The sequence below is a fragment of the Artemia franciscana genome, chromosome 14, assembly GCF_032884065.1.
Source record: "Artemia franciscana chromosome 14, ASM3288406v1, whole genome shotgun sequence".
Taxonomy (NCBI): domain Eukaryota; kingdom Metazoa; phylum Arthropoda; class Branchiopoda; order Anostraca; family Artemiidae; genus Artemia; species Artemia franciscana.
The window spans coordinates 40,064,391-40,089,770 of NC_088876.1; the positions used below are offsets into that span (position 1 = coordinate 40,064,391).

At 34.9% G+C, this 25,380-nt stretch overlaps 1 protein-coding gene across 3 annotated transcripts in view; it reads left to right on the forward strand.

Moving 5' to 3' along the window:
- LOC136035705 (apoptosis-linked gene 2-interacting protein X 1-like) overlaps positions 1-25,380 on the forward strand; it is an 88,607-nt gene that overhangs the window by 23,919 nt on the left and 39,308 nt on the right. For all 3 annotated transcript variants that reach the window (XM_065717650.1, XM_065717651.1, XM_065717652.1), the window contains exons 4-7: positions 3,202-3,358; positions 10,080-10,204; positions 15,030-15,131; positions 16,149-16,386. In XM_065717650.1, the coding sequence (XP_065573722.1) occupies positions 3,202-3,358; positions 10,080-10,204; positions 15,030-15,131; positions 16,149-16,386 (622 nt within the window). The remainder of the gene's footprint in view (positions 1-3,201; positions 3,359-10,079; positions 10,205-15,029; positions 15,132-16,148; positions 16,387-25,380) is intronic.

Sequence of the window (25,380 nt, forward strand, 5' to 3'; positions counted from 1 at the left end):
GAAATTCATAAACTGCTTGATTTTGTCAAAATACGGTCGAAGAATTGTTGGAAACAAACCAAAAACTGGTATTCGTTGGTAAAAAGTGGGTTTGCAGGAGACCAGCTAAAATTTCAACCTATCTGGGCCATCTAAGTTGCCACCAATATAACTTTAACAACATCCTTTTTCCATTATCCAAAGCCTTTTGGAATTTTCTTATCAATTACCAACTAATGATCTTTCCCGGTAATTTCTTCTCTTTTTCCTTTGAATAAATTGATTGATTGATTACCCTTTATTTCTCCTTTAGGGATTGAAAGAAGAATTGGGTGATTAAGAAAACACTATCTACCCACTAGATATCCCCTTATTATTGCCTTCAGCTTTTTTTTGCCATTCAGCTTTTGGTATATTGTTTTTGTTATTGTTATTTTATGGAATAAATGGAAGTGGATTTGAATTTCACATCCCCTTCAACTGCCCATTACCTTCTTCTTCTTGTTAACACCTTTGGGAGAACTCTAGAAAACCTAATACTTGACTAAATTTAACTTCTATTTATCTTCGAAAAGTGTTTGACCTTGTTAATTACAATATATCAGTTGAAAAGTTGTAACTGAAATTAATATTAGTACTTCCCAGGCGAATTTAGTTGCCTCTTTCTTATCAAATGGATCACAAGTAGCTAAGTATCTGAACCATCATTCCTTTCCTGTCTTCAACGGATTACCCCAAGGTATCATTCTAGGCCCCTTATTTTCTTAGTCATGATTAACACCTTGTTAAGGGATTTCCTGATAGATGGAAATTTGTCAATGACCTTGAAACTTGCAATGAGAACTTAAAGAGCAACCCAATAAAATTTCTCAAGCTGCCTCGATTTTGGACGTGAGAGCCCAAAACCTTGTAAATGATAATGCCAATTTTTTCCTTAAGTTTCAACCCTGTTTTTTCAATTTTATCCCCCCCCCCCTCCTGAAATTTTCATGTCCTCCTTTTGATTCCTTGACGTCACAATTTCTTGACGAAAGTAAAACAGTTTTTACTTTACAGTTTTTACAGATTTACAGCATTATCTATAAAACAGTAAAACAGTAGAAGTTATCTACACAATTTCTTATCACTTAAAGTGTGGTATCCATGTAAATTTTGACCCCCCTGCCGCAGGAAGGTCAGGCGACAAACTTGCTACTTGCTCCTGTAAAAAACACCCAGCAACTGAATCGTCGAATCGACACCCTATTCACCAGCAACAGTCAGGCGACAAACTTGCTACTTGCTCTTGTAAAAGAGACCCGGCAATTGAATCGCCGACTCGGCGCCCTATTCACCAGCAACAGTTTGGCGATAAACTTGCTACTTGCTCTTGTAAAAAAGATCCAGCAACTGAATCGCCGACTCGACGCCCTATTCACCAGCAACAGTCGGGCGAAAAACTTGCTACTTGCTCTTGTAAAAAAGACCCCAACCGAATCGCCGACTCGACGCCCTATTCACCAGCAACAGTTGGGCGCCAAACTTGCTACTTGCTTTTGTAAAAAGACCCAGTAACTGAATCGTCGACTCGACGTTTTATTAACCAGCAACAGTCGGGCGACAAACTTGCTACTTGCTCTTTTAAAAAAGACCCAGCAATTGAATCGTCGACTCGACGCCCTATTCATCAGCAACAGTTTGGCGACAAACTTGCTACTTGCTCTTGTAAAGAAGACCCACCAACTGAATCGCCGACTCGACGTCCTATTCACCAGCAATGGCTTTGGAGAATCCTTATCTTTTTATCCATGTAACTCCCTCCTTAAGCTGCTCAATAAATTTGTCAACCTCCTTCCCATTCTTTAAGGATTTATACCTCCTTTATCTGCCCTCATTCTGAATGTACTTATTTAGTTTGGCGCCCTGGCATTTCCAGGAAAGAATCAGATAAAATTGAATCCATCCAAAATAGAGTCTTGCGAATAATTTTCCAAGAAGGTAACGTCCTATGACTATCTACCTTAGTTCTTCTGCCCTAGGAATGACGCATGGACGGATGATAGATAGACTATCTATTAACAAATGAACTGACATCATTTTTGTACAATCCTAATAAGGGCTTATGCCAGATTTGCCTCTCACTCACTCGGACTATCTGCCTTGGCTTTTCTACAATTAACCATGGCTTGATGTTCACAACTACTTGATTTTAATTCAAAATCAACGGACTCGAGCGAGGTCAACTCAAAATCAATCCAATTCTTTCACCCCTTAGTTCGGCCCTAGTTATGACGCATGGACGGATGATAGATACACTTATTTAAACAAATGAACTGACATAATTTGTATAATATCCTAATAAGGGCTTATGCCAGATTTGCCTCTCACTGCCCACAACTACTTGCCTCCGTTAAAAAAAAAATGATATCGCAAACACTCGCAAGGAATACATTTTTCAGAAAAGTCCCATTCAGATCCCGCCTTCTCTTGCCGTTTCTAAGCCTGTTCTTGACTTGTCTCCCGTTCGCTGCTGTACTTCGCTGGATATGAAGAAATCTTTTGTCCCCGGTATTACGGAAGAAAAAAACAAAACATTCCGCTAGTTTTCCGCTTTTTATTAATTGGTACAGGTGCTGCTCATGTTTTTTACTTCTTCGCTTTTCCCCCTTTTTTAATCCCTTTTAGATTTTTTATTTTTATTTACTTTTGTTTGTTTTATTGATATCCGGTTTTACCTTTTTAGCTTGTTATTGCCAATCTCAGTATAATGACTAATGATTGGATTTCATTCTAATAATTTTAATTTTGGCAGTTTTTCTTGCAAGTTTTTTATTTTCGTTCCTTTTTTGTTTGTCCTGCTTTTTATCTACTTATTGACCCCGAAATCTGAATTAGGGGCTTGTGAAAAAAAAAAAATGAACTGAATATCTTAACCTGTCTTAAGAATTAAATACGTTTGAAGAAAGCAATTTATTTTCTTCTTTCTCTATTATTTTTGTGGGGGAAGAGGGCCAAAATAAAAGGGCTGTAAATTTGGAGGGGGCAGCAGTAAAAAAGGCCCCCTTAGACTATGAAAATACTCCTTTTTGGTGTTTCCATTGCAAGAAATGGTAAAAACTAAAACAACCGCCTCCTCCTTCCTAAATTTTAGCGAATTAGCGCCATCGGTATTTATTGTACTCTAATTATAATTTTGTACTTGTGTTCATAAATACTTTACTTATTACACAATTCTTTGTTTAGCAATCTTCGGGGATCTTTGACCATCTTAAGGAGTTGTTTCCTGCTGCTCTGGGACAAAATATGCCAACTCCGGACATTCAGAAGGACACATTAGCAGCGCTCTCAGCACTTATGTTGGCTCAGGGCCAAGAAGCTTTTGCTTTAAAAGGAATAAATGGTAAGTTGTGTTATTCCCGAGCTCTTTCTGATATTTCATCCGTGTAAGCAACAATGGTTCTTTGCTGTAAACACAAACACTGTGTTTAATCTACTTTTCTATTACCATTGTTGCTATTTATCTGCTATTTACTATTTACCATGTTTATTTACCATGTATATTTACCATATTACTATTTACTAATTACCATTTGCTATTTACCATGGTGGCTGTTTATCTTCTGTTTTATTGGTGTTTATGGGCTGTTTATTGCAATGCTTTTTTTTTACATTTTCTAATATCAATTCCAGTTATAAAGCTATGATCGAAATGAATAGCTCTTATAATGGTCGTCACAATACGTTATATCACAATCCTTTATTTCAAACTGGGCTTTTTCGTAGCCCAGATGAGCCTTTCTAGCCGAGTGATAAGCGCGCTAGATATGAAATCCTTTGTCCATGAGAATGGGGGTTCGAGTCCTGGTATCGCTGTTTTTTGGTTTGCAACGGGGGGTCAGTTTTGTAACAGTAAGCTCAGCCATAGTCGACCAAGTTCCTAATCGGTAACTGGGAAAAAAAGGAGGGGGGGGGAAGACGGCAAGCGTCGGATGATTTTGCCCCCAAGCATGCATTGCATTTTCGGCCTAAGAGAGTGAATCCATAGATCCAGTGAATCCGCAGGCCATTGGTCAGCATCCGAAAAAGTTTTTGTATTTTTTTTCTCAAAGATGTTAAGTTAAAACTTTTAACTTCAAATTGCGTTTTCTTGCAAAGGCTACCTTCTTTTGCAGTTGCTTTTTCCTGAATATATATGAAATTAAGGCCTTTAAGATAAGATTTATCCATCAAGAAATACGCATACAATATTACATTTTACTATTCCCCCAAAGGCTCTTTGGCCTGTCAAGAAGGGGGAAGACAAACGAGTCACTAACTCAGAGAAGAAAAAAAATATCACTTGCTCACGAAAACGAGAAGAAAGAAATACAAATAAAATAATAACTGTAGAACACAAAACTAAATAGACTAAATTAATTAAGGAGATTTAATAGACTCCAATAAAATAAAAATATGTAAGAAAAATAGATAAATAGATTAAAATAACCTCTAAGACGGCAAAGAATTTTTAATAATTTTTTGAACAAACCTAATGAGTGGCACCTTCGAGCTGATTCAGGCAGCTTATTCCGTACAATATAACTCGCAATTAAAGGATTAAAGTCTGACCTTACACAAGGAGTAAAAGGAACTTGAATATGATTTTCGGTATTGCGAAGCTTATAATTATTCTGATCAGAGGTGAAGGATGGCTGAACACTTAGGGGACGGGGGAAGTCACCATGAAGCTGAGAAAAAGTAAAACATGCACACGAAAGAATATACAGTGACTCGAGATCAAGTAATGGAATAACTCTTGAAAAGTTAGTTTCCTTAATGAGGTTTCTAGCTTTATTATAAACCTTAGAAAGTGGTTTTAACAGTGAAGGGATAAACCCTCAAGCAAGGTTTACCTAACTTATATTCCGAAAATTACTTCAAAACTGAAAAAAGTTTGTTTAAATTTTTTGAACAAACCTAATGAGTGGCACCTTCGAGCTGATTCAGGCAGCTTATTCCGTACAATATGACTCGCCTTTAAAGGATTGCAATCTGACCTTACGCAAGGAGTAAAAGGAACTTGAAGATGAATTTTCATATTGCGAAGGTTATAATTAATCTGATCAGAGGTTGGAGGAATAATGGGGTTATAATTAAAAGGTTATAATTAATCTGATCAGAGGTAAAAGATGTGTATCTAGTTAATTCACATCTAGTAGTATGGGTGTACATTTTCCCCTTGTTTGAAGGATTGCTGGTTCTCATTAATAATTAAAATTATTAATGAGTAATTAAAATAATTACTCGGCCCTTTATAATTTAAAATAATTAAAAATAATAATTATTAATTATTAATGAAATAAAATTATTCCCTGTTTTAAAATTATAATTAATTAATAATACATGCCTTAGAACATATATTTCATCACTTTGTCCAAAACCTCCCAGATTGACCTCGGTCTGGTCAAAGTGAAAAATCTTCGTCCACGGGCATATATTATTAATTAATACTGTTTTAAAAAGAAGAGTTGAGAGAAAGAGTCAAACTTTAGCGTAAAGAGCGGGGCGTTGATGAGGAAGCAGCCCCTTTCATATACGAAGTAATTTCTGTTCGTTTTAAGTTTTAATTTCGCTCCTTACTTTCAGTTGAAAAAACTTGTTTTTTTATTTAATCATTAAAAGAGACTAAAGTTATACGTAACTAAAATGAGAAATAAATGAATGTGTTTTTTAAATAAAATATAATGACATATTTACCATGGTACTCTAGTGATGACTAGTGGTATTCTGAAAATACGTTTAAGAACGCGATCCATTTAGAGAAAGTTTGCAATTATACTAAACTAGCATGAGGAATTTATAGATGTGATTTTCAAGAAACAATAAAAAATTGAAACATTATAATTAAAAAAAACATAAAATGGGGATTAATGGTGACACCTTTAAGGTAAAGGTGATTAAATATGTTTCAAAAACATGTTGTCTTTCAGAAAACACGGGCTCTAAATAATCGAAATTAAATTTATCCAAAAATTGAACTAAAGATAAACAAATGAAAGTTCTTAAGTCGAAGGTAAACAAAATTTTGACTTCAAAAACATACCCTGTATCTCGACAAAATGTGTTATTATAGAATAATTTGGACCAAAGTCTTATAAATTTAAAGTAACGATTCATCCACATAGTGAAAACATATATTTTCAGTGCAATTATGAACCATGATTTCAATCATAGTTATTACCACCCAGTAGCTTTTAGCTGGCATATTCATCGTAGAAACGTTATTTATGCTAATACGTAAAATGTAGTGCAAAATGAATATGTTGGTAAGTTCCCTAAGCCTGTTCCAAAAGGCCCTTATCCCCCCAGAAAAATTATATTGAACAATTTCTAAGACCACACTGATTTTATCCACTGAATGTTGAGAGGAGAGCGACCCATTGTTTTCACTATAGACATTCGCTTTGGTTTTATTCTTATGTAGTAACATCAGTGCCGGAAGTTCGTTTATAATGGGAGTTGCTCTTACTTTTTTTTTCTTTTCGTGTGTTTAGTTGTCGTTTTTTGTGTGTTATTAAAAAAAAAAATTCTCCTGAACTTAATAGTTCAGGAGAAATTTTTTTTTTTATATTTTCGTCTTTATTTTAGTATGTATTTTTTCGTCTTTTTTTCTTCCGTTGAAAAAGGTTCCCAGACATGGGGCCGAAATATTCGGAATTTAATTATTTTTTAAATTTAATCTATTAAAGTATTTTAATTTAATTTTTTATTCTTATTTTTTCACTACTTTGTTTCAATTAAAACCCGTTTTCTTGCTTAATTTTTTGCATTATTTTGAAAATATGCCTTGTCGCAGTTTTGATCCTTTCTCCCATGCTAGGGTATGTGTACTTACGCGTATGTAGTCTTACGCGAGGGAGGGATATATGCACTTGTTGTTTGGGGCAACGAAAGGAAAGTTTGATAATTTCAGCCTAATTGTAAAAGAGAATTGATAAAGAAGGAAAATGTGGTGCTAAGAACTGATAAAAAAGGAAAATGTGGTGCGTTAGCATTGCCTTGAATAAAAATTGTTAGTGTCGCCATCTATTTAGTTCTATTTTCCATAACTCGAACATTTCACCACAAGTACTACTGTAGTTTATCAGTGCTGGGATTTCACTTTTTGAATTTTTAATGAATCTCTTTTATATAACGTCATAATGCCATTAAAGATGATACTAAATTTGAGGGATGCTGCTATCCCCTACTCGCACACTACCCCAGTTATAAATTTTGTATAGTAGTACTTAAAAATTAAAAATAGCCCCTGGAAATAACTGCCCTGAAATCAACTATCACCTCTGAAAGTTGGTAGCTTTTTTGCCCTTTGGAATAGTTTACAGCTCGATCTTGACTAGTAGATAGTCTAAAATGATTAGTCTAGCTAAGTTCAGATTAGTCCACAGATTACAGTGTAGTTAAAGAAAAATGCACATATATACCCATTGTGCATTTCAAATATACTTTTTAAAGCATACTTTCTAACACAGATTTATTGGAAAGTAATCCCTCTTACTCTCTTTGTTTGCAGTTCCCTGTTTTTTTTCTTCTTTTTTATGCCTCTTTTTCTTTTGTTATTAATTCCTTCTTGTTTTCTTCTGTTTCTCTTTTTCTTTCTTGTTTCATCCCTCTCTTTCTCTTTTTTCTTTTTACTTGCTTTTCTTCTTACTATTTATTGTCTCATCACTTTTCTGTAATCTTTGAGTCTAGCTCATCAAACATAAAATTTTTTGAAATCTGTTAGTTTTTTGGCCTTAGCCTTTTTAGACTAGTCTACAGCATGGTCTGGACTAGGTAGTCTAAAGTAGCTTGTTTTAGCAAATAGCTACAAAAATCACACTGCCGTTCCATCACAAACATCAAAAACACGAATAACAGGGATTTCTTTTCTTAAAACAGTGGAATTCTGGTTTGAATGAAATTTCGGCCTTATATCCATGGTCTGTCCCTCGCAAAACATAAATAAAAAAAAAATTATTGTCAAAAATTTTTATTCACTAATATTAAAAATTAATAATGAATTTTTATTCATTAATATTAATAATATTAATTAATATCGAAAATTTTTATTCATTTTAGTTTTATTGGTCGTATTCTGTTGTAAGTCTTTTTTTTTATGTATTTCTGTTATACTGAGGACGGCCCTTGGACATACAGCCGAAATATTCATTCAAAATAAAATTCCACTATCTTACGAAAAGAATTAACTTTTTGTTCTTCTTAATGCTCTTTTTGTTTTTGATGTTAGCTAGTTTTAGACTAGTGAACAAAGTAAAGTTGAATAAAATATGTATCGCCGCCATTTTTTCTCAAAAATGCATATTCCTCTTGACCTACATTGCCATGCTGATTGGCCCTTTGAGAACAGCTTAACAAATTCTTATTGAACATTGCCTAAGACTTCTGAAGATGTAAGATACGACCTTTAAGCATAATAGTGTCGATCTATTACATATATATCTATTGTCTTTTTGGCAAAAATACTCGACTCGTTTTTGGCTTGATGTAAAGCGGAGGTAAAAAAAATTGTATATTTTGATTTATTAAAAAATTGGTTTTACATTAATTTATTGATTTAAGGTCGTTGGTCTCCCTGACTACTTGCGTGGGGTCTTTAACGGGGGCAATAATAGAGGCCTTTTCAATCAAAACGGAGTTGTCTTGGTCGTCTTAGATGTTTTGTCACACTTATCCAGTGTGGTCTCTGGAAATAATGGTTAATTTTAAGTTTAAGCCGTTTTCTATATACATGATTTTGAATCCTTTCACCTTTGGTGAATATAATTTTTTGCTTTTACATTATTAAGATTTCAGTTTTGATTGCTTATTGGGACAGCTGCTGGGCAATTTCTGGTATCAAAGCCTTAATTATAATTACTAATTAATTATAATTATTATATTTAATTATAATTTATATTGTATTAAATATAATTATAAATTATATCAAATATATTAAATATATATTATATGAAATAATTATATCAAAATTGAATTAAATCAAAATTAAATAATTATATTAAATATATAATTATAGATTATATTAGATATAATTTATATTTAATTATAATTATATTTAATTATAATTATTATAATCATAATTATAATCAAATAATAAGGAAAATTAATAATTTGTTGACTTCCTCTATACATGCATGAATGTATAAAAACGAGTAAATTAGAATGGTTAAATTCTAGAATGTATAAAAACAAGTATAGAATGCATAAAAACGAGAGTAGAATGTGTAAAAACGAATAAAGAATGTATAAAAACGATAAAAGTAGAATGTAAAAGTTTTAGAATGTACAAAACCAAGTATATTATAATATTTAAATTCTAGAATGTATAAAAACGAGTAAAGTTGCATAAAAACGAGAGTAGAATGTGTAAAAATGAATAAAGGATGTATAAGAACGAGTATAATAGAATGTATAAGTTTTAGAATGTATAAAAACGAGTATAGAATGTATAAAAACGAGAATAGAGTTTATGAAAGCGTGTATAGAGTGTAACGCAAAGGGAACTAAAGCTAATAAAACAACGATTCCGTGGAAAAGGACATTATCATCATCCACAAAAATAACTTTATTTTGCTAAAGATTTGCGACAACTCTATTTGTTCATCAAACGAAACAGTTGAGAGATAAATCTATTATATTATTCCTTGATCTCCTCAAAAATCGATCATATTGACGATCCATTTTCGCACTTCAAGGCAGTACCTTGGGGGCCTCCCCCCCCCCCCCGATGGTTTTGTCCAACTTGTAAAAAAGTAATAAATATCCACATAAACAAAAATTTTATGCGTTTTGTAATTATTCTAGCCATCCCCCTTCCCCCGTACAAAAATTCTGGGTACCATCTTGTCGTGGTTATACTAAATATCCATTTTTTAGGTACTTTACTTGTTTCTGAACTATTTTGGGATACCAAGAAAATATATGTCGCACAAAGGTGACCATTGACAGGGCTTGGAACACTTGTGAGTTTTCGGACCTATTTTTGTAAAATTCGTTTTTGTCAAAAATTCATTTTTTTAAGCCTTATCCAGATACCCCCATGAGAAAAAAAAATGGAAATTCATTTAGTTTTTTTTTTTCAGATAAAATGAAGGATGCAACCGTGGCGAAGCTGGTCAGCCAAACCCACGAATTATACTCGGGAGCTTATAAATTAATGCAAAAGGATCAGCTCCGAAATATTTGGGACAGGGACTGGCTCCCTCGAGTAAGTTTATTTATACACCCTTGGATAGGAGCAGAAGCATTTCCTACAAGCTTGAAACTTTAAAATGAGTCTCATTTATAGTAGTTTGATCACCATTTTTCCGCTGAACACTATTTTCTCCAGATGAAATCGGTGAAAAATAACAACAAATATTTGCCCAACAACTTATTGATTCAAACGCTGTGTACAGCTAGGCGAAAAACAAATAAGAGTTCCAAATAGGGACAGGTCCTTTTATTGGACAGTGAAACAAACATATACAAACACTCTAAATACTTCGGTGACATAGTCATCATCATCATCAGTACAATAACTAAATTATTAAAATTAAAACAGACTATATTTATATTGAACAAAATAATAACTTCCAGGTCACAGCAAGTTTACGGTCCATTGACTCTACTGATGATCCTGACTGGCTGTGTCATCAAAATGTCTAGAGCTTTTGTTTCAATGAATTGCCTTGTTTCATTTCACTTTATTTATCAGTCCTTTTTGAACTTCGCTTAAGTAAGGATGCTAAAGCTGTTATAAGAAAATTTTCATTTTAGTTTTATTGGTCGTATGTTGTTGTAAGTTTTTCTTATTTTATATATTTATGTTTTGCTGAGGAGGGCCCTTGGATATAGGGCCGAAATATTCATTCAAATTAGATTTCCAATGTCTTACGAAAAGAAATCCTTAATGTTTTTTTTGTTTTTGATGTTTGATTTTGTATATATTTGTTTCGTCATGAAAAAGCAGCGTAGTCTTGGAAAAAATACCGGGGCTAACAGCTGTAACTAAATCCAACAACTAATCCAGACCGTGTGATGTCGTTATCCTCCTAACCTCCGTCGTCATTATTGTCTGGTGAAATACTTCACAAAACTATTTGGGCTTGTTGGATAAGATTGCAAACCTTTTCAGTCTTTTTTTGCTTACTTGTTTTGTCTTTTGTTTGTTAGTCCTGTATTTGTCATCTCTATCTTTTTATTTTTTTATTTTTCTCCCTAGATTAATTTTTTTCTTTCTCTATATCTTTCATCCCTTGTTGTCTTTTTGTTGTTGATTATTATGCATTATCATTTTCGTTCCCTCTGTATTAAGAGACATCTTTTAGAAATGGTAGATATCCGAAACATTGAATTAAATGGGTTTTTCACGATTTTTCTGCCTATGCATAAAGAAAAGAATGAAGAATAACAAAAAAAGAAGAAAGAAGAATAACAAAGAAAAGAAGAATTTGTACATAAAGAAAAACAAAGAAAAGCACGATTTTTTGCCTATACATAAAGGAAAGACCAAAGAATCATGTTTGTAAATAGAATGTTTGTGCATCAACGTAGTTCTACTACTACTATTACTACTACTACTTCTACTTCTACTACTATTACTACTAATAACTCACTGCAGCACCAAGCCGCCTGAGGCAAACACAGCTACCCACGCTCCTCCTCCAACCTAATCTTTCTAAAGCCTCCCTCTTTACACCCTCCCAGGAAGTTCCCATTTCCTTTAAATCTTTATTTGCGACATCCTCCCAACCCAGACTAGGACGACCTGCTTTCCGTGTAGCCCCAGACGGTTGGTCAAAAGCTTCTAATGCCCAAATCACAGTACTAATATAGCAAGTATAATCACATTTGCTAATAAAAGGCCAAAACTTACGGCTATGGTTTTAATGTTTAATTTTAACGCCACACATGTACTACTACCACTCATCGTGTAACAACTCATCGCGGCTAAAACCGGCTAAACCAATCTATTTAAAGTATCCCTCTTCGCAGTACTACTACTACTACAATACTAGTACTACTACTACTACTAACAACTCATTGCGGTGAAGAATCATCTGGGGACCATCCAGCTGCGCTTGCTCCTCCTCCATCCCGATTCATTTAAAGCATCCCTCTTTGCAGTTTTGCGAAAAGTTTGAATTTCCTGTAAATCCTTTCTTACGACGTCTTCCCTACTATATTCGGGACAAACAGTTTAAGGTCCTAGATGAATGGAAGAAAAGGACGATCTTTGGCAATTTATCATCCTCCATTTGCAAAATATGTCCAAGTCATCTCAAAATTTCTCTTAATGTAGCCCTAGAATTCGGGGTCAAACTACCTACTGATTGAAATACACGCTAGCACTACAGATTTAGCAAAATCAGAATTTTACTACAGCAAATTGTGGAATACATCCTGATTTGGCATTACTGCTGAATGGACAAACAGTGGCAAAAACAAAAATTGCAGATTTTAAATTTTATTAACTTGTTAGATAGTAGATACGCTAATGGAAAAAAAAAATGAAAATCATTTATTCTTATACTAAACATACCAATATACAATAAACGATATATTTTATTTTTATTTTTATTTCATCTCTTTAACATCATCAGCTAGTGATTTCCTTGGATGCTATTTTATATATAAATTGTTGTGGTAAATGCCAGTATATTAAAAACCATTAGCATAGAAAAATGTTTGAACAGTCCACCCATCCATATTTAGTGGTGTCAATTTAAAAAAAAATTAGCGGTTGGAGGGATATATTTTTGAAGATCTAGCGGAGAGGGGGTGTAGACAATAATGTTTTTTTAATTTTTCTGTGATAACTTAAAAAAAAGTCATTTTTCAATTAAAATACCCGAAGAGACAGGCACTTTTCAAAGTCTAGGTGACGGGCACATGTTACAAATACACATGAAATATGTGTATTTCTGTCATAAACCCTAATATATCAGAAATGCACATTAAAAGTTTATATTTCTATCGCAAATCCTAAAATTGTATACCTCAAGTCTACATGAAAATATATGTTTTTCTTTGAAGGAATTTTTGGGGTTCAAAAAGAATTTCTTAATTAGGTTGAAAAAAAAATTCTTCAACAATTGCATGATTCTATTTCAAATGAAATCATATCATATTAAAACCACTATTTCTCAGGATACGGGGTTTATAATTAAAAGTTTGATGAATACCATTCTTTGGAATATCATCTTTCCATCTTTAGAATATTTCTATAGACATCTTATAATCAATTGAAAGATAATTAAATACGCTTAATTACATACAAATCAGTTACCGCACCAATACCAACCATACCGTATTAATCACGTATGCACCGTACGGTACGTAACATACGGACAGTACCAATCAGGCACGTACCCCGATAATGAAATATAAATTTTCTGGGAGAGGATAAAAAAAACACATTTTATCTCGTAATTTGAATAAAAGTTGCACTGAAAGTAAGGAAATTTAGGGATATTGGGAAGGAGGCTGAACCCTAAAGCGGCCCTTCCTGGATACGCCCACGACTCTAACACAAGACCTAGAATAAGCTTTAAAAAATTCTAAGCATTTGAAGTGAATGAAAAAAAAAGAGTACCTATAACTTTTTATTTGCAAAAACCGCACCTTATTATTTGAATTGACAATAATGTAAAATTAAGTAGCTTTTTTTATTTTAGCACGTTTGTGTTATAAAATAAGAAAAAATTGAAGATTCGGAAAAATAGTTGCCTAAATTGCAGTAGTCTTTTCTTACTTTTTGGGCCATTGCAATCTTCTTTCTTTTTCTTGTCCACCAAAGTCTCTTCAATAATAAAACCCTCTTGGGACCTCAGAAAAGCGTTAGCTGGAGAGGGTGCTATTACAGGGATGTTGATCAGGGAGTCTAGAAAGTCGACGTTCTTTATGTAAAAAACCTGATTTCAAAATTGTTTTATTTATTGTAATTCGCATGTAATTTGATATTTTAATATAAAAGAAAATCTTAAATCATACTTCTTTTTAGGAATAGGAATTTTTCGCCTATTGAAAACTGATTTTAAGTAACAAATGTATTAAAATACATGTATGAAGATAAATCGTTTTTTTTATTTGTATCTATTATTTAGCTAAAATTGTTTTCAAAATAAAATTTGCTTGGCAATGCCCCTCAGAATCCAGGTAAAGTGAAAAAAAAGAAAGGATTTTAAAGTGAAACAAGTGAAAATTAAAGTAAAAAAAAAAGAAAAGAAAGGATTAAGTGAAAAAAAGAAAGATTGATTCTGTACCCGTCTTGATCAAATTGAATAGTTATGCTGCTGCAGCTGCGTTTTTTTTTTTATTATAACGAAAATGTTTTTGAGCAACTTGGTTGTTTATCTGACCATGCTTAATTAAATTGATTAAATTCAACCCTGTTAGAATCCTTAATTGCATTCCAGGAGATAAATGCACAGAAGGTTAGTTTTCTGGCTTGATCCGAGGGCCAGTTGTCAAAATAAGTGCTGATCACAACAAAAATAGCCTATGACCTAGCCGTAACAAGAAACAAGAATGGTATCTTAGCCATCTCCATTTCGAATCGTTAGCTGGTTTGAGGTATCTTTTCTTATAGCAGGTTTTAAAGGAGTTAAGCTGTGTAGATTTTTAGTTGATTATTAACATTTTTCTAGTAACCTAGTAACTATAATTATACATATTATATCCTATATAGGCATGTATGCAGGGTCGTATCCATGGGGGGGTATTAGGTTTGCCCCGCCCCCTCCCTCGAAGTATTTCTTTGACTTGTTTACATTGGTCTTAAAATGCAGGTAAATCCCCTAACTTTTCTCCCCTAGAATAATAAGGCTTTTGGTACCCCCCCTTCCCCCCGATGAAAATTTCTGGATGTTGCCCTTGGTGGATGCAAAAAATGAAGATATGGGAAATATAGATTATCTACCTTTGCATGATTTTTATGATAATTCTGTTAGGATACTGACAGTTCGGGCTACAATAGCTTGAAGACCGGCGTGGGGCTACTAACCCGGTGTGCTGGGTTGGTTATAATTAATTTGCCTCATGTTTTCCAGGTATCCGCGCGAAGTGCGTTTTATGGAGGCGTGGCTCAATATTATGAAAGCTGCGTTTGTAATCGAGAGAAAAGGATTGGCGAGGAGATCGCAAGAGGCCAAGTAAATTATCTTTTTGTACTTGTATGACATAGCCCCGACTTAATATTCTTCATCTAAGTAGAACCTGTTTCTTTAACGCTCAATCCTAAGGAAATATACCTAAATATGATAAAAATATTATACTTTAGGAACAAATTTGTTTCAAATACACACACTGTATTTGAACAGTGTGAAGTTAAAAGACAATTCTTACTTCATAATATGCACTATAATTGTATCTAACACAATAGGCATGCATACCCTCTATACTCTACCCCCACCCCCCAAATGTGCAAATATATAGCCCAAATTATAAATTTCCCATCTATAATAATAATCTTATTCCTCACACCTCTCAATACGAAAATTCCATATAACTGACACCTTATTAAAAGAAAAATATTATGGTAGGGCTAAGAGCGGATCGACGAGCGTACCTTTTTCCTGCTGTTGACTGCGATTTTTAGCCGTTTTTTTAAGACTAAGTTTCATAATAAGTTGATTTCACAACTTTTCTCTTTCTGTCTTGTGTCTCTTCTCTATTCCCCTTACTCCTGACTTTTTAGCCCGTTTTTAAACATTAAATTTTTTTCTCTCGAAGTTTTTTCTCTTTAATTTTAAATAATTACTTAAATTAAATTAATTTAAATAAAATTTAAATTAATTTAAATTAAATTAATTCAATTTAATTAAATCTTTAATTTAATTTAACTTTTTTTTTATTTTAGACAGCAACAAAATTTTTTGTACTAAGACGTCTGTAGACTTCAGCTCTGGCTTTTCACTTGCATCTTTTATAAACGATTTTTCTAAACGAGTTTTTTTGTAATTTAGCCGCCTCCCTCTGAAATATCACCCCACTTTTTGCACACCGCTCTATTCTGAGTATACATTAAACGTATTCTAGTCTTAATTAAGAGAGTGTGTTGGAGACCTGAATGGACCAACCCCCTTACCCCCTAGTTGGGGGCAGCTTTTACTCATATTTATGAGAATCTGTAAAGTAAAAAAAAGGAGGCAACTAATTTTTTTTTTCAGACTGCCATTGATCAGCTCAAAACTGCTCAGAGCAGATTTACAATTGAGTCGGCAACCATGGCCAAGCTCTGCAACACTATAATAGAAAAGGCTACTGCAGCATTGGCCACTGCCAAGAAGGACAACGACTTTATTTATCATGATCGAATTCCTGAGTTGGATAGCCTACCGCCTATTCCAAAAGCAGCAATTGCTAAGCCGATCCCTGTCAAAGGAAAATTAAATGAAGCTACTAGAGGTATGAAAAATTGCAAATTAGATCTTGGAAAATTTTGCATACTATCTTTAAGTGAGCAATAATTGTGTATTTATGTATGTATTTTTTCTGGAAAACGGCTCCATATTTTTTCGGGAAAATTGATATCTTGGAATATTCTCTCATAAAAAAAAACAATCTAGATAGGTCAGAAGTGTGAGAAAATTCGTTAATAGCCTTAATTTAGGAAAGAATATTTATCTGAGTGACGTCAATTTTCTATACATCAGTATTGCAATGAAATCACACTTATATGGGAAAATTGAAAATTTTCATGTATGGAGAAGTTTATATTAAATTACTTCAAGAGCAAAAAACTGGTAATTGCAAAAATATTTGCATATATTTTACAAGGAATTTACAACCATTAAAAAACCTTAAAAAGGAAAAAAAAAGTTCGAAGTTAAATAATTAAATTATTTAATTGTATTGGTCTCCCAAGGTGTCTATCACAGAGGGGAACTCAAACCCATTGAAAATAATTGTATTGGTCGTTTCTTAATGGAGGATCTATGTGTAGAAGTTAGATTTGACAATGGAGCCTATTATGAGGCTGTTTTAACAGATGTTACTGATACAGAAATTGTAGTTACATTTGAAAATCTCAGGCAACCGGATTTGGCACCGAACAGATTTGCATTCGCAAGGTCGCGCCTACCTCCTCTCAAAGAAATTCATATTCCTTCATATGATGAAGGACAAAGAATTATGGGTTATAATAGGAAAAATGAGCTAGTGTCATGTGGATATTGGCTACCTCCTCCTCCTGTTGCTGCGCCTTCATATGCTGAAGGACAAGAAATTGAGGTATATTCCAGAAATAATGATCAAGAGTTATTTGGATGGTGGCGTGCTACCATTAAGAAGATGAAGGATGAATTCTTAATGAAGGATGAATTTGTTGTGGAGCACATTGACAGGGAAGTCACTGGGAACCGTACTGAAATTATAACAGTGTATAGAATCCGTGTACCAAATCCCAACCCCCCTTTAACAAAAGATGTGTTTGTCAAGTTTGGAGTTTCAGTCCCCATGGATTTGAGAGATTACGCAAAGAGAGATGTACATGAGAATTTTCAACTTCTTACTGGTGTTGCCATCTGTAAATTTGTACCAGAAAGTGGCTCTCTTGTTTGCATATCTCGAGCCAATTGGTCTAAGGAAGCGGCTGATGAGTTGAAAGATCCGCATTTCAATTCTCTACGTGAAAAGGTATTACTATTGAAGAGCATTGAAGAGTAGGCCATGCTGTTAGAACCCAAGCATTAGCTCAACAGCCGGATACCTTATAATCCTTGTTTTATGTTGCTTTCTCTAATAAACGGTTTGTAGGAAAAAAAAATCCATCCCTAACGTTGGAGCCAGAGTGATTGATAAAAAGCCTTTAGCTGTGGTCTGGGATATACCCCATAATTATTCAAGAGCTGATTTGGAGGCCCCAGAGGAAGGACTTATTAGTGCTAGTCAAATCGGCGACTCTCGTACTTTTCGCCTCGGGTTCGTCGACAAAACCGCTCTGAACGCGGTTCTGGAGTCAGGAATCCGTATTGGGTATGAAATTTTTCGTGCTAAGCCCTTTCAATCCATTCCGCGTCGATGCTTTCGCTGTCAAAGTACTGATCACCTGATTTGGAGCTTGTCCCAGCTCACCAGCACATCCCAAGTGTTCCAGATGTTCTGGCCCTCATGTGAATTCCAAGGAAAACCCTTGCCAAGCCTCACCAAAATGTGCAAATTGCACTATGGAACACGTAAGTTTTAGCCTGAAATGCAAAGTTCTCCGATCGGCTCTCAACAACGCTAATAAATGAATGCTCAAACCCCGTTTAGCTTTGTTTCCCTTAATATTAATGGTACAAAAGACAAGGATCTACTGATAAGTGAGCTACTTGAAAAGGATATTGTGTTTCTACAGGAGCACCTTCTCTCTAAAGTGAATGTTGATAGCCTAAAGCGTTCTCGGACCCATTATACCTTCTTGAGAGCCGCCCAAAAAACCCGCGGAAGACCATCAGGAGGTCTGGCCATCTATTTCAGACACAAGACTCAGCCGATATTATTGCAAAATGACGCTAACATCTTAGCGATAAAATGTGGTGATACCGCATTTATAAACATTTATTTCCCCTGTAATAAAAAGACTGCAGTCATTGTCTAGTTTTTCACAAGCATGTAATCACCTACGAACACTACTTAGCGACCTTTCAAAACAAAATACCAAATGGGTTCTCGCCGGCGACATGAACACTGACTTATTATCTAATTCCGACCGATCTGAAATCTTTCTCGATTCACTACCTGGAGGATTCCATCTTGCTGATAAAGATCTTCTATTTACTTATATTCAGGTACTCGCAATCCCTTTTGGAAAGTTGATCCTAAAGTGAAGATAGCTAAACAAAAAGCTAAGTTCTGGCTCCGTATGTGGATAGCCTGTAATCGTCCTTCTTCTGGTTCAGTACATCAAATAAAACAGAAAACCAAACGAGAGTACAAATATTCCCTGCGTAGAGCGAGACTGAATGCCTGGGATGGTCCTTGTGACAAGAAATCCTGGGATCGTGTTATAAACAGTGTTAAGTGTTCAACTCCAATTAATTCGTCTCTTCGGCTATGTGACTTCGTTTCTCATTATAAAAATATTTTGCTTTCGTTTAATATTAATCTCCAAAATCATTTTACAAAGCTTGTCAACTCAATCCTCCCAATTCGTATCAGCCAATCTCAAGTGTTGTCGGTGGAATCTGGTGTTATACTCCGAGCTCTTATGCAAGTGAATAAGTCTGAGTCTCTCGATAGTGATGGTCTTTGCTTCAAGTTTTTTGCTTATGATTGTCCTGAACTGCTGAAGCATTTGCAATTATTGTTTCAGATGTGTTTGGCACAGTCCGTTGTGCCAGATAGTTTTTTGTCCGGTTGTATATCTCCCATAGTCAAGAGGGGTAAGGACCCCAGTGCTTGCTCTAATTATCGTCCTATCACTGTGTCTTGTTTTGTTAGTAAGCTATTTGAATATGTACTGCTACCGGCCATTAACTCCAAGTGCAATTTTACACCCTTCCAGCTTGGTTTTAGAAAAGGTATGGGCTGCTTTCAAGCTCACCATATTGTGGGTCGGCTAATGAAACAAGCTGTTGCTCAAAAAAGTCCCCTGTATTGTTTGACTGTTGACTTTTGATAATGTAATTCATTCAAATGCTTTGTTTTCTCTAGCAGCCTCGGGTGTTAACCTTTCTATTGTTTCCGTGCTTAAGTATTGGTATGCTAATTCTTCAGTTAGGGTGAAGTGGAATGGTACGGTAGGGGAGTATATTCCTGTTAAAAAAGGCGTTAGGCAAGGTGCCGTGTTATCCCCGAGCATTTTTAAATGTGTTTTAGCTTCTTGTCTCCAACGTCTTCAACCGTCAATTTTTTATAATGATAATTTAGGCATTAGTCACGTTGCATAGGCTGATGATGTTCTGCTTCTTAGCCGGACAAAAAAATAGTCTAATTACCAACTTCTACCGGCTTTCAGCCGCACTATCCACAGTAGGCCTTTCAGTTAATGCCTCCAAATGTGAGTTTTTGTGTTTTGGGAGTCCTCCACCAGCATCACCTCTTTGCTTGGGTTCTTCAACTATACCATGTTCAGCAAGTATTAAATGGTTGGGTCTCTCTTTTTCCACGTCACTTTCGTCTACTTGCTCCGCTATTACGTCCAGAGTGCTGAAAAGTATGCGGGTTGGATACGCGAAAATTTCACCAAATCGTGGTCGGTATAACCGAAATGGACTATGCCGTCTTTATTCTAGTTTTTGTGCCCCTGCTGTTTTTTATCTTTCTGGTTTTGCTTTCCTCCTTCGCAAGAAGGATACAAAGAAAATACGCTCAGGATATTTTAAGTATTGCAAGTATTTGCTGCGTCTGCCTCGGTGGTATCGGAATCATACAGTCGTCTCTAAATTTGACATCGTTGATGCGCCCTCGCGACTGAAACATTTGTCTAAAGATATATGTCTTAAAACTCAGCAAATGATCGGTGTTTTTGACCCTCTTTGGCCATTTTTTGAATGGAGGTAATTTATTTATGTTGTATGTTGTTATGCTGCTATGTTATTTATGCTGTTATGTTTTTTGTCTTGTTTTTTCTTTTTTTGTGTGTTTACTCCACAGTTTAATGTACTTTGTGGGTTATAAATAAATTATTATTATTATTATTATTAGTAGAAATCGTTGTTAGAAATAGGACTTGCGGTACTAATAAAATATCTTTGAATTCGTCAGGATGAAAAGACATTAAATTGCGTAGAGAGCTAAAAACTTGTAATTGCATAAATATTTGTATATATTTTAACAAGGGATTACAACAATTCAAAAACCTTTAAAAAGAAAGCTAAAGATTTGAAGCTTAATAGAAATCGTTGTTGAAATGGGACTTGCTTTAATAATAAAATATCTTTGAAAAGAAAAAAGTATGAAAAACAATAAATTGCGTAAAGAGTAAAAACTGGTAGTTGCAAGAATATATTTATATATTTTAACAAGGGATTATAATACTTCAAAAGCCTTAAAAAAGGAAACCGAAAGTTTTAAGCTTAGTAGATATCGTTGTTGGAAATCGGATTTAATTTAATAATCAAATATCTTCGAAAGGACCACAGTATGAAATGGCAGCAAATTGTCTGCGGTTAGAAACAAGCGACAATGGGAATCTACATATAGAAGCCAAGTATCTACATATATAGCGTGCCAAGTGTTGGGGCCCGGTGCTAAAATATTTAAAACTAAAAATTGTTACAAACAAAAAAAGGGTGAAAAACTAAAAAAAACTAAAAAGAAAAAACTAAAAAAAACTAAAAAGAAAAAACTAAAAAAAAACTAAAAAGAAAAAACTAAAAAAAAAGAAAAAACTAAAAAAAAATTAAAAAAAGAAAAAACCTAAAAAGAAAAAATGTAAAAAAAAGAAAAAGGTAAAAAACTAAAAAGAAAAAAAACTAAAAAAAGCTAAAAAAAAAACTATGAAAAGAAAAAACTAAAAAAAACTGGGAATTGCACAAATATTTCAATATATTTTGACGAAAGATTAAGGTAATTCGAAAACCTTAAAACAGATACCCAAAATATTGAGGTTTATTATATGTTGTTGGAGCTTTAGTTTGCTTGGCACGTAAAGATTTTTCCAAGTGTCAATGTTAGAATGAACATTGACAAATTGAAGAAAACAAATCAATAAAAAGAAGAAACTTAAAAAAGAAAAACTAAAAAAGAAAAAAAACTAAGAAAAGAAAAAACTAAAAAAGAAAAAAATCTGAGAAGAAACTGTATATATATATATATATATATATATATATATATATATATATATATATATATATATATATATAAATATAAATAAGTTGTATATATGTAGGTTTGTTTGTTTGTGGGTTTGCATTTGACGTCATTATAAGTATATAAAGTTTTGTATATGACAACACCGGGACACAAATGACGACCGGGACAGAGGGAATATAAATGACGACCGGGACACTCAAAGAGAAATTACAGACTGGGATACCGGGACACAAATGGCGACCGGGACACAGGGAATATAAATGATGACCAGGACACAACTACAACGGGGACGCCGGGGGCACAGGGGGATATATAAATGACGACGGCGACACAGGGAATGGTCGATTAGCAATCACCATCAACAAAGCTCAAGGGCAATCATTAGAATCATGAGGTATAGATCTGAATACGGATTGTTCTCCCATGGACAATTATATGTTGCATGTTCAAGAGTTGGTAAACCTGACAATCTATTTATATGGACAGGCAATAGGACAGAAAAGAATGTTGTATATTCGCAAGTTATACGTAGTTAAATATATATATATATATATATATATATATATATATATATATATATATATATATATATATATATATATATATATATATATATAAAATAAGTTGTCTCTGTGTCGACTGACGTCATGTTTGTCGACTGACGAAATTACAGACTGGGACCTCGGGACGCAAATGACGACCGGGACACTCAAAGAGAAAGCGACCGGGACACAAGGAATGTTCGATTAGCAATCACCATCAACAAAGCACCGGGACACAGGGAATATAAATGACGACCAGGACACTCAAAGAGAAATTACAGACCGGGACACCGGAACACAAATGACGACAAGGACACCGCGACACAGGGAATATAAATGACGACCGCGACACTCAAAGAGAAATTACAGACTGGGACCCCGGGACACAAATGACGACTTGGACACAGGAAAACAACAACAACGGGGACGCCGGGGGGCACAGGGGGATATATAAACGACGACAGGGACACAGGGAATGTTCGATTAGCAATCACCATCACCAAGCTCAAGGACAATCATTAGAATAATGAGGTATAGATATGAATACAGATTGTTTTTCCCATGGACAATTTATGTTGCGTGTTCAAGATACGGTAAACCTGACAATATATTTATATGCACAGACAATGGGACAGCCAAGAATGTTGTACATTCGCAAGTTTTACGTAGTTAAAAATATATATCTATCTATATTCACAGGTGGGACACAGGGACACAACTACAATGGCGCGTAACGACTTGCGCGCGCGGGGGGGCTTGGGGGGGTGCGAAGCGTCCCCTCCAACTAGGTGTTGGGGTGGCGCGAAGTGCCACCCCAACAGCGAGTGTCCTATATTTACAATGTTTATGTTACAGTTATTTATTTATATTATCTATATATATAAAAATAAGTTGTGTGTGTGTCGAGTGACGTCATGTTTGTTGATTGACGAAATTACACACCGGGACATCGGGACACAAATGACGACCTGGACACTGGGACATCTATATATATAAAAATAAGTTGTCTGTGTGTCGAGTGACGTCATGTTTGTGTGTCGACTGACGTCATGTTTGTTGATTGACGAAATTACACACCGGGACATCGGGACACAAATGACGACCGGGACATAGGGAATATAAATGACGACCGGGACACAAGGAATGTTCGATTAGCAATCACCATCAACAAAGCACCGGGACACAAATGACGACCGGGACACAGGGAATATAAATGACGACCAGGACACTCAAAGAGAAATTACAGACCGGGACACCGGAACACAAATGACGACAAGGACACCGCGACACAGGGAATATAAATGACGACCGCGACACTCAAAGAGAAATTACAGACTGGGACCCCGGGACACAAATGACGACTTGGACACAGGAAAACAACAACAACGGGGACGCCGGGGGGCACAGGGGGATATATAAACGACGACAGGGACACAGGGAATGTTCGATTAGCAATCACCATCACAAAGCTCAAGGGCAATCATTAGAATAATGAGGTATAGATATGAATACAGATTGTTTTTCCCATGGACAATTTATGTTGCGTGTTCAAGATACGGTAAACCTGACAATATATTTATATGCACAGACAATGGGACAGCCAAGAATGTTGTACATTCGCAAGTTTTACGTCATTAAAATATATATATATATATCTATCTATATTCACAGGTGGGGCACAGGGACACAACTACAATGGCGCGTAACTAATATGGCGCGTAACGACTTGCGCGCGGGGGGGGGGGGTGAAAAGCCCCCACCAACTAGGTCCTGGTGTGTAATTTCGTCAATCAACAAACATGACGTCAGTCGACACACAAACATGACGTCACTCGACACACACACACAGACAACTTGTTTTTATATATATAGATGTTTGCCTGAAATCTCCCGCAATGCCAGGATCAGTTTTATCACAAACGTTTTACCAGTACCTCCTGGCACATCCAAAAAGAAAATTTCTCCAACGTTGTTATCGACACAATGCATTATCGTATCATAAATGTCTTTTTGTTCCGACGTTAACTTGGAAATGTTATTTTGCACATACGACAATAGATCACTCGTACTGACACACAAACATGACGTCACTCGACACACAGACAACTTATTTTTATATATATAGATGTCCCGGTCGTCATTTGTGTCCTGATGTCCCGGTGTGTAATTTTGTCAATCAACAAACATGACGTCAGTCGTCACACAAACATGACGTCACTCGAAACACCCACACACATTCAACTTATTTTATATATATAGATTGTAAATTAAATCCGATTTCCTCATTGGTTAAGTATAAACTTACACAACCAAAATAAGTCTTTAAATAAAAATATAATAAAATAAACAATAATGAACTGTAAACAGATAACTTTAATATAAACAAGTAAATAATATAAATAAAATAAACAATCTACACTTCACTTGAGAGCAGGGTCGTATCCAGGATTTTTTTTTCGGGGAGGGTTTTACAAAGAATTTTGTCAGGGGAGAGAAGGTCTACATAAAAACATCAAAAAAGCATTAAAATCAGTTTATATTCATTTTTGTTACGCTGTCACGAGTTGGACAACAATTTTGGGGGGCCTGGCTCAGACCCCCAAACCCCCACTCCCTGGATACGGCCTTCCTTCATAGCTGCAATTATCCTTCAAACAGGTTCAATGAATTATAATAGCTTTAAATGCCGATTTCGAGTAAAAATTGAGAGATCGCTGACCAATTTAAAATTACTAAAAACTGTATACTAAGCTATTTAGTTTCAGAGAAAGTGACGTCACATGGTGTCGCTTTTTTCCCTAAGGCTGGAGACGCACTTGGTGGTTTTTTACGGTACGCATTTTTTTGCCGAGTGTTTCTTAGAGGTGTATTTAAAATTACCAATTTAAAATTACCGAAACTTTATACTAAGCTATTCGGTTTCAGTAAGAGTGACGTCACACGGTGGCGCATTTGTCCCTAGGGCCCGAGACGCACTTTGCGTTTTTTACGGAAATTTTTGCCGAGTGTTTCTTAGAGGTGTATTTAAAATTACCAATTTAAAATTACCGAAACTGTATTATAAGCTATTCGGCTTCAGAGAGTGACGTCACACGGTGGCGCATTTAAGGCCGGAGAC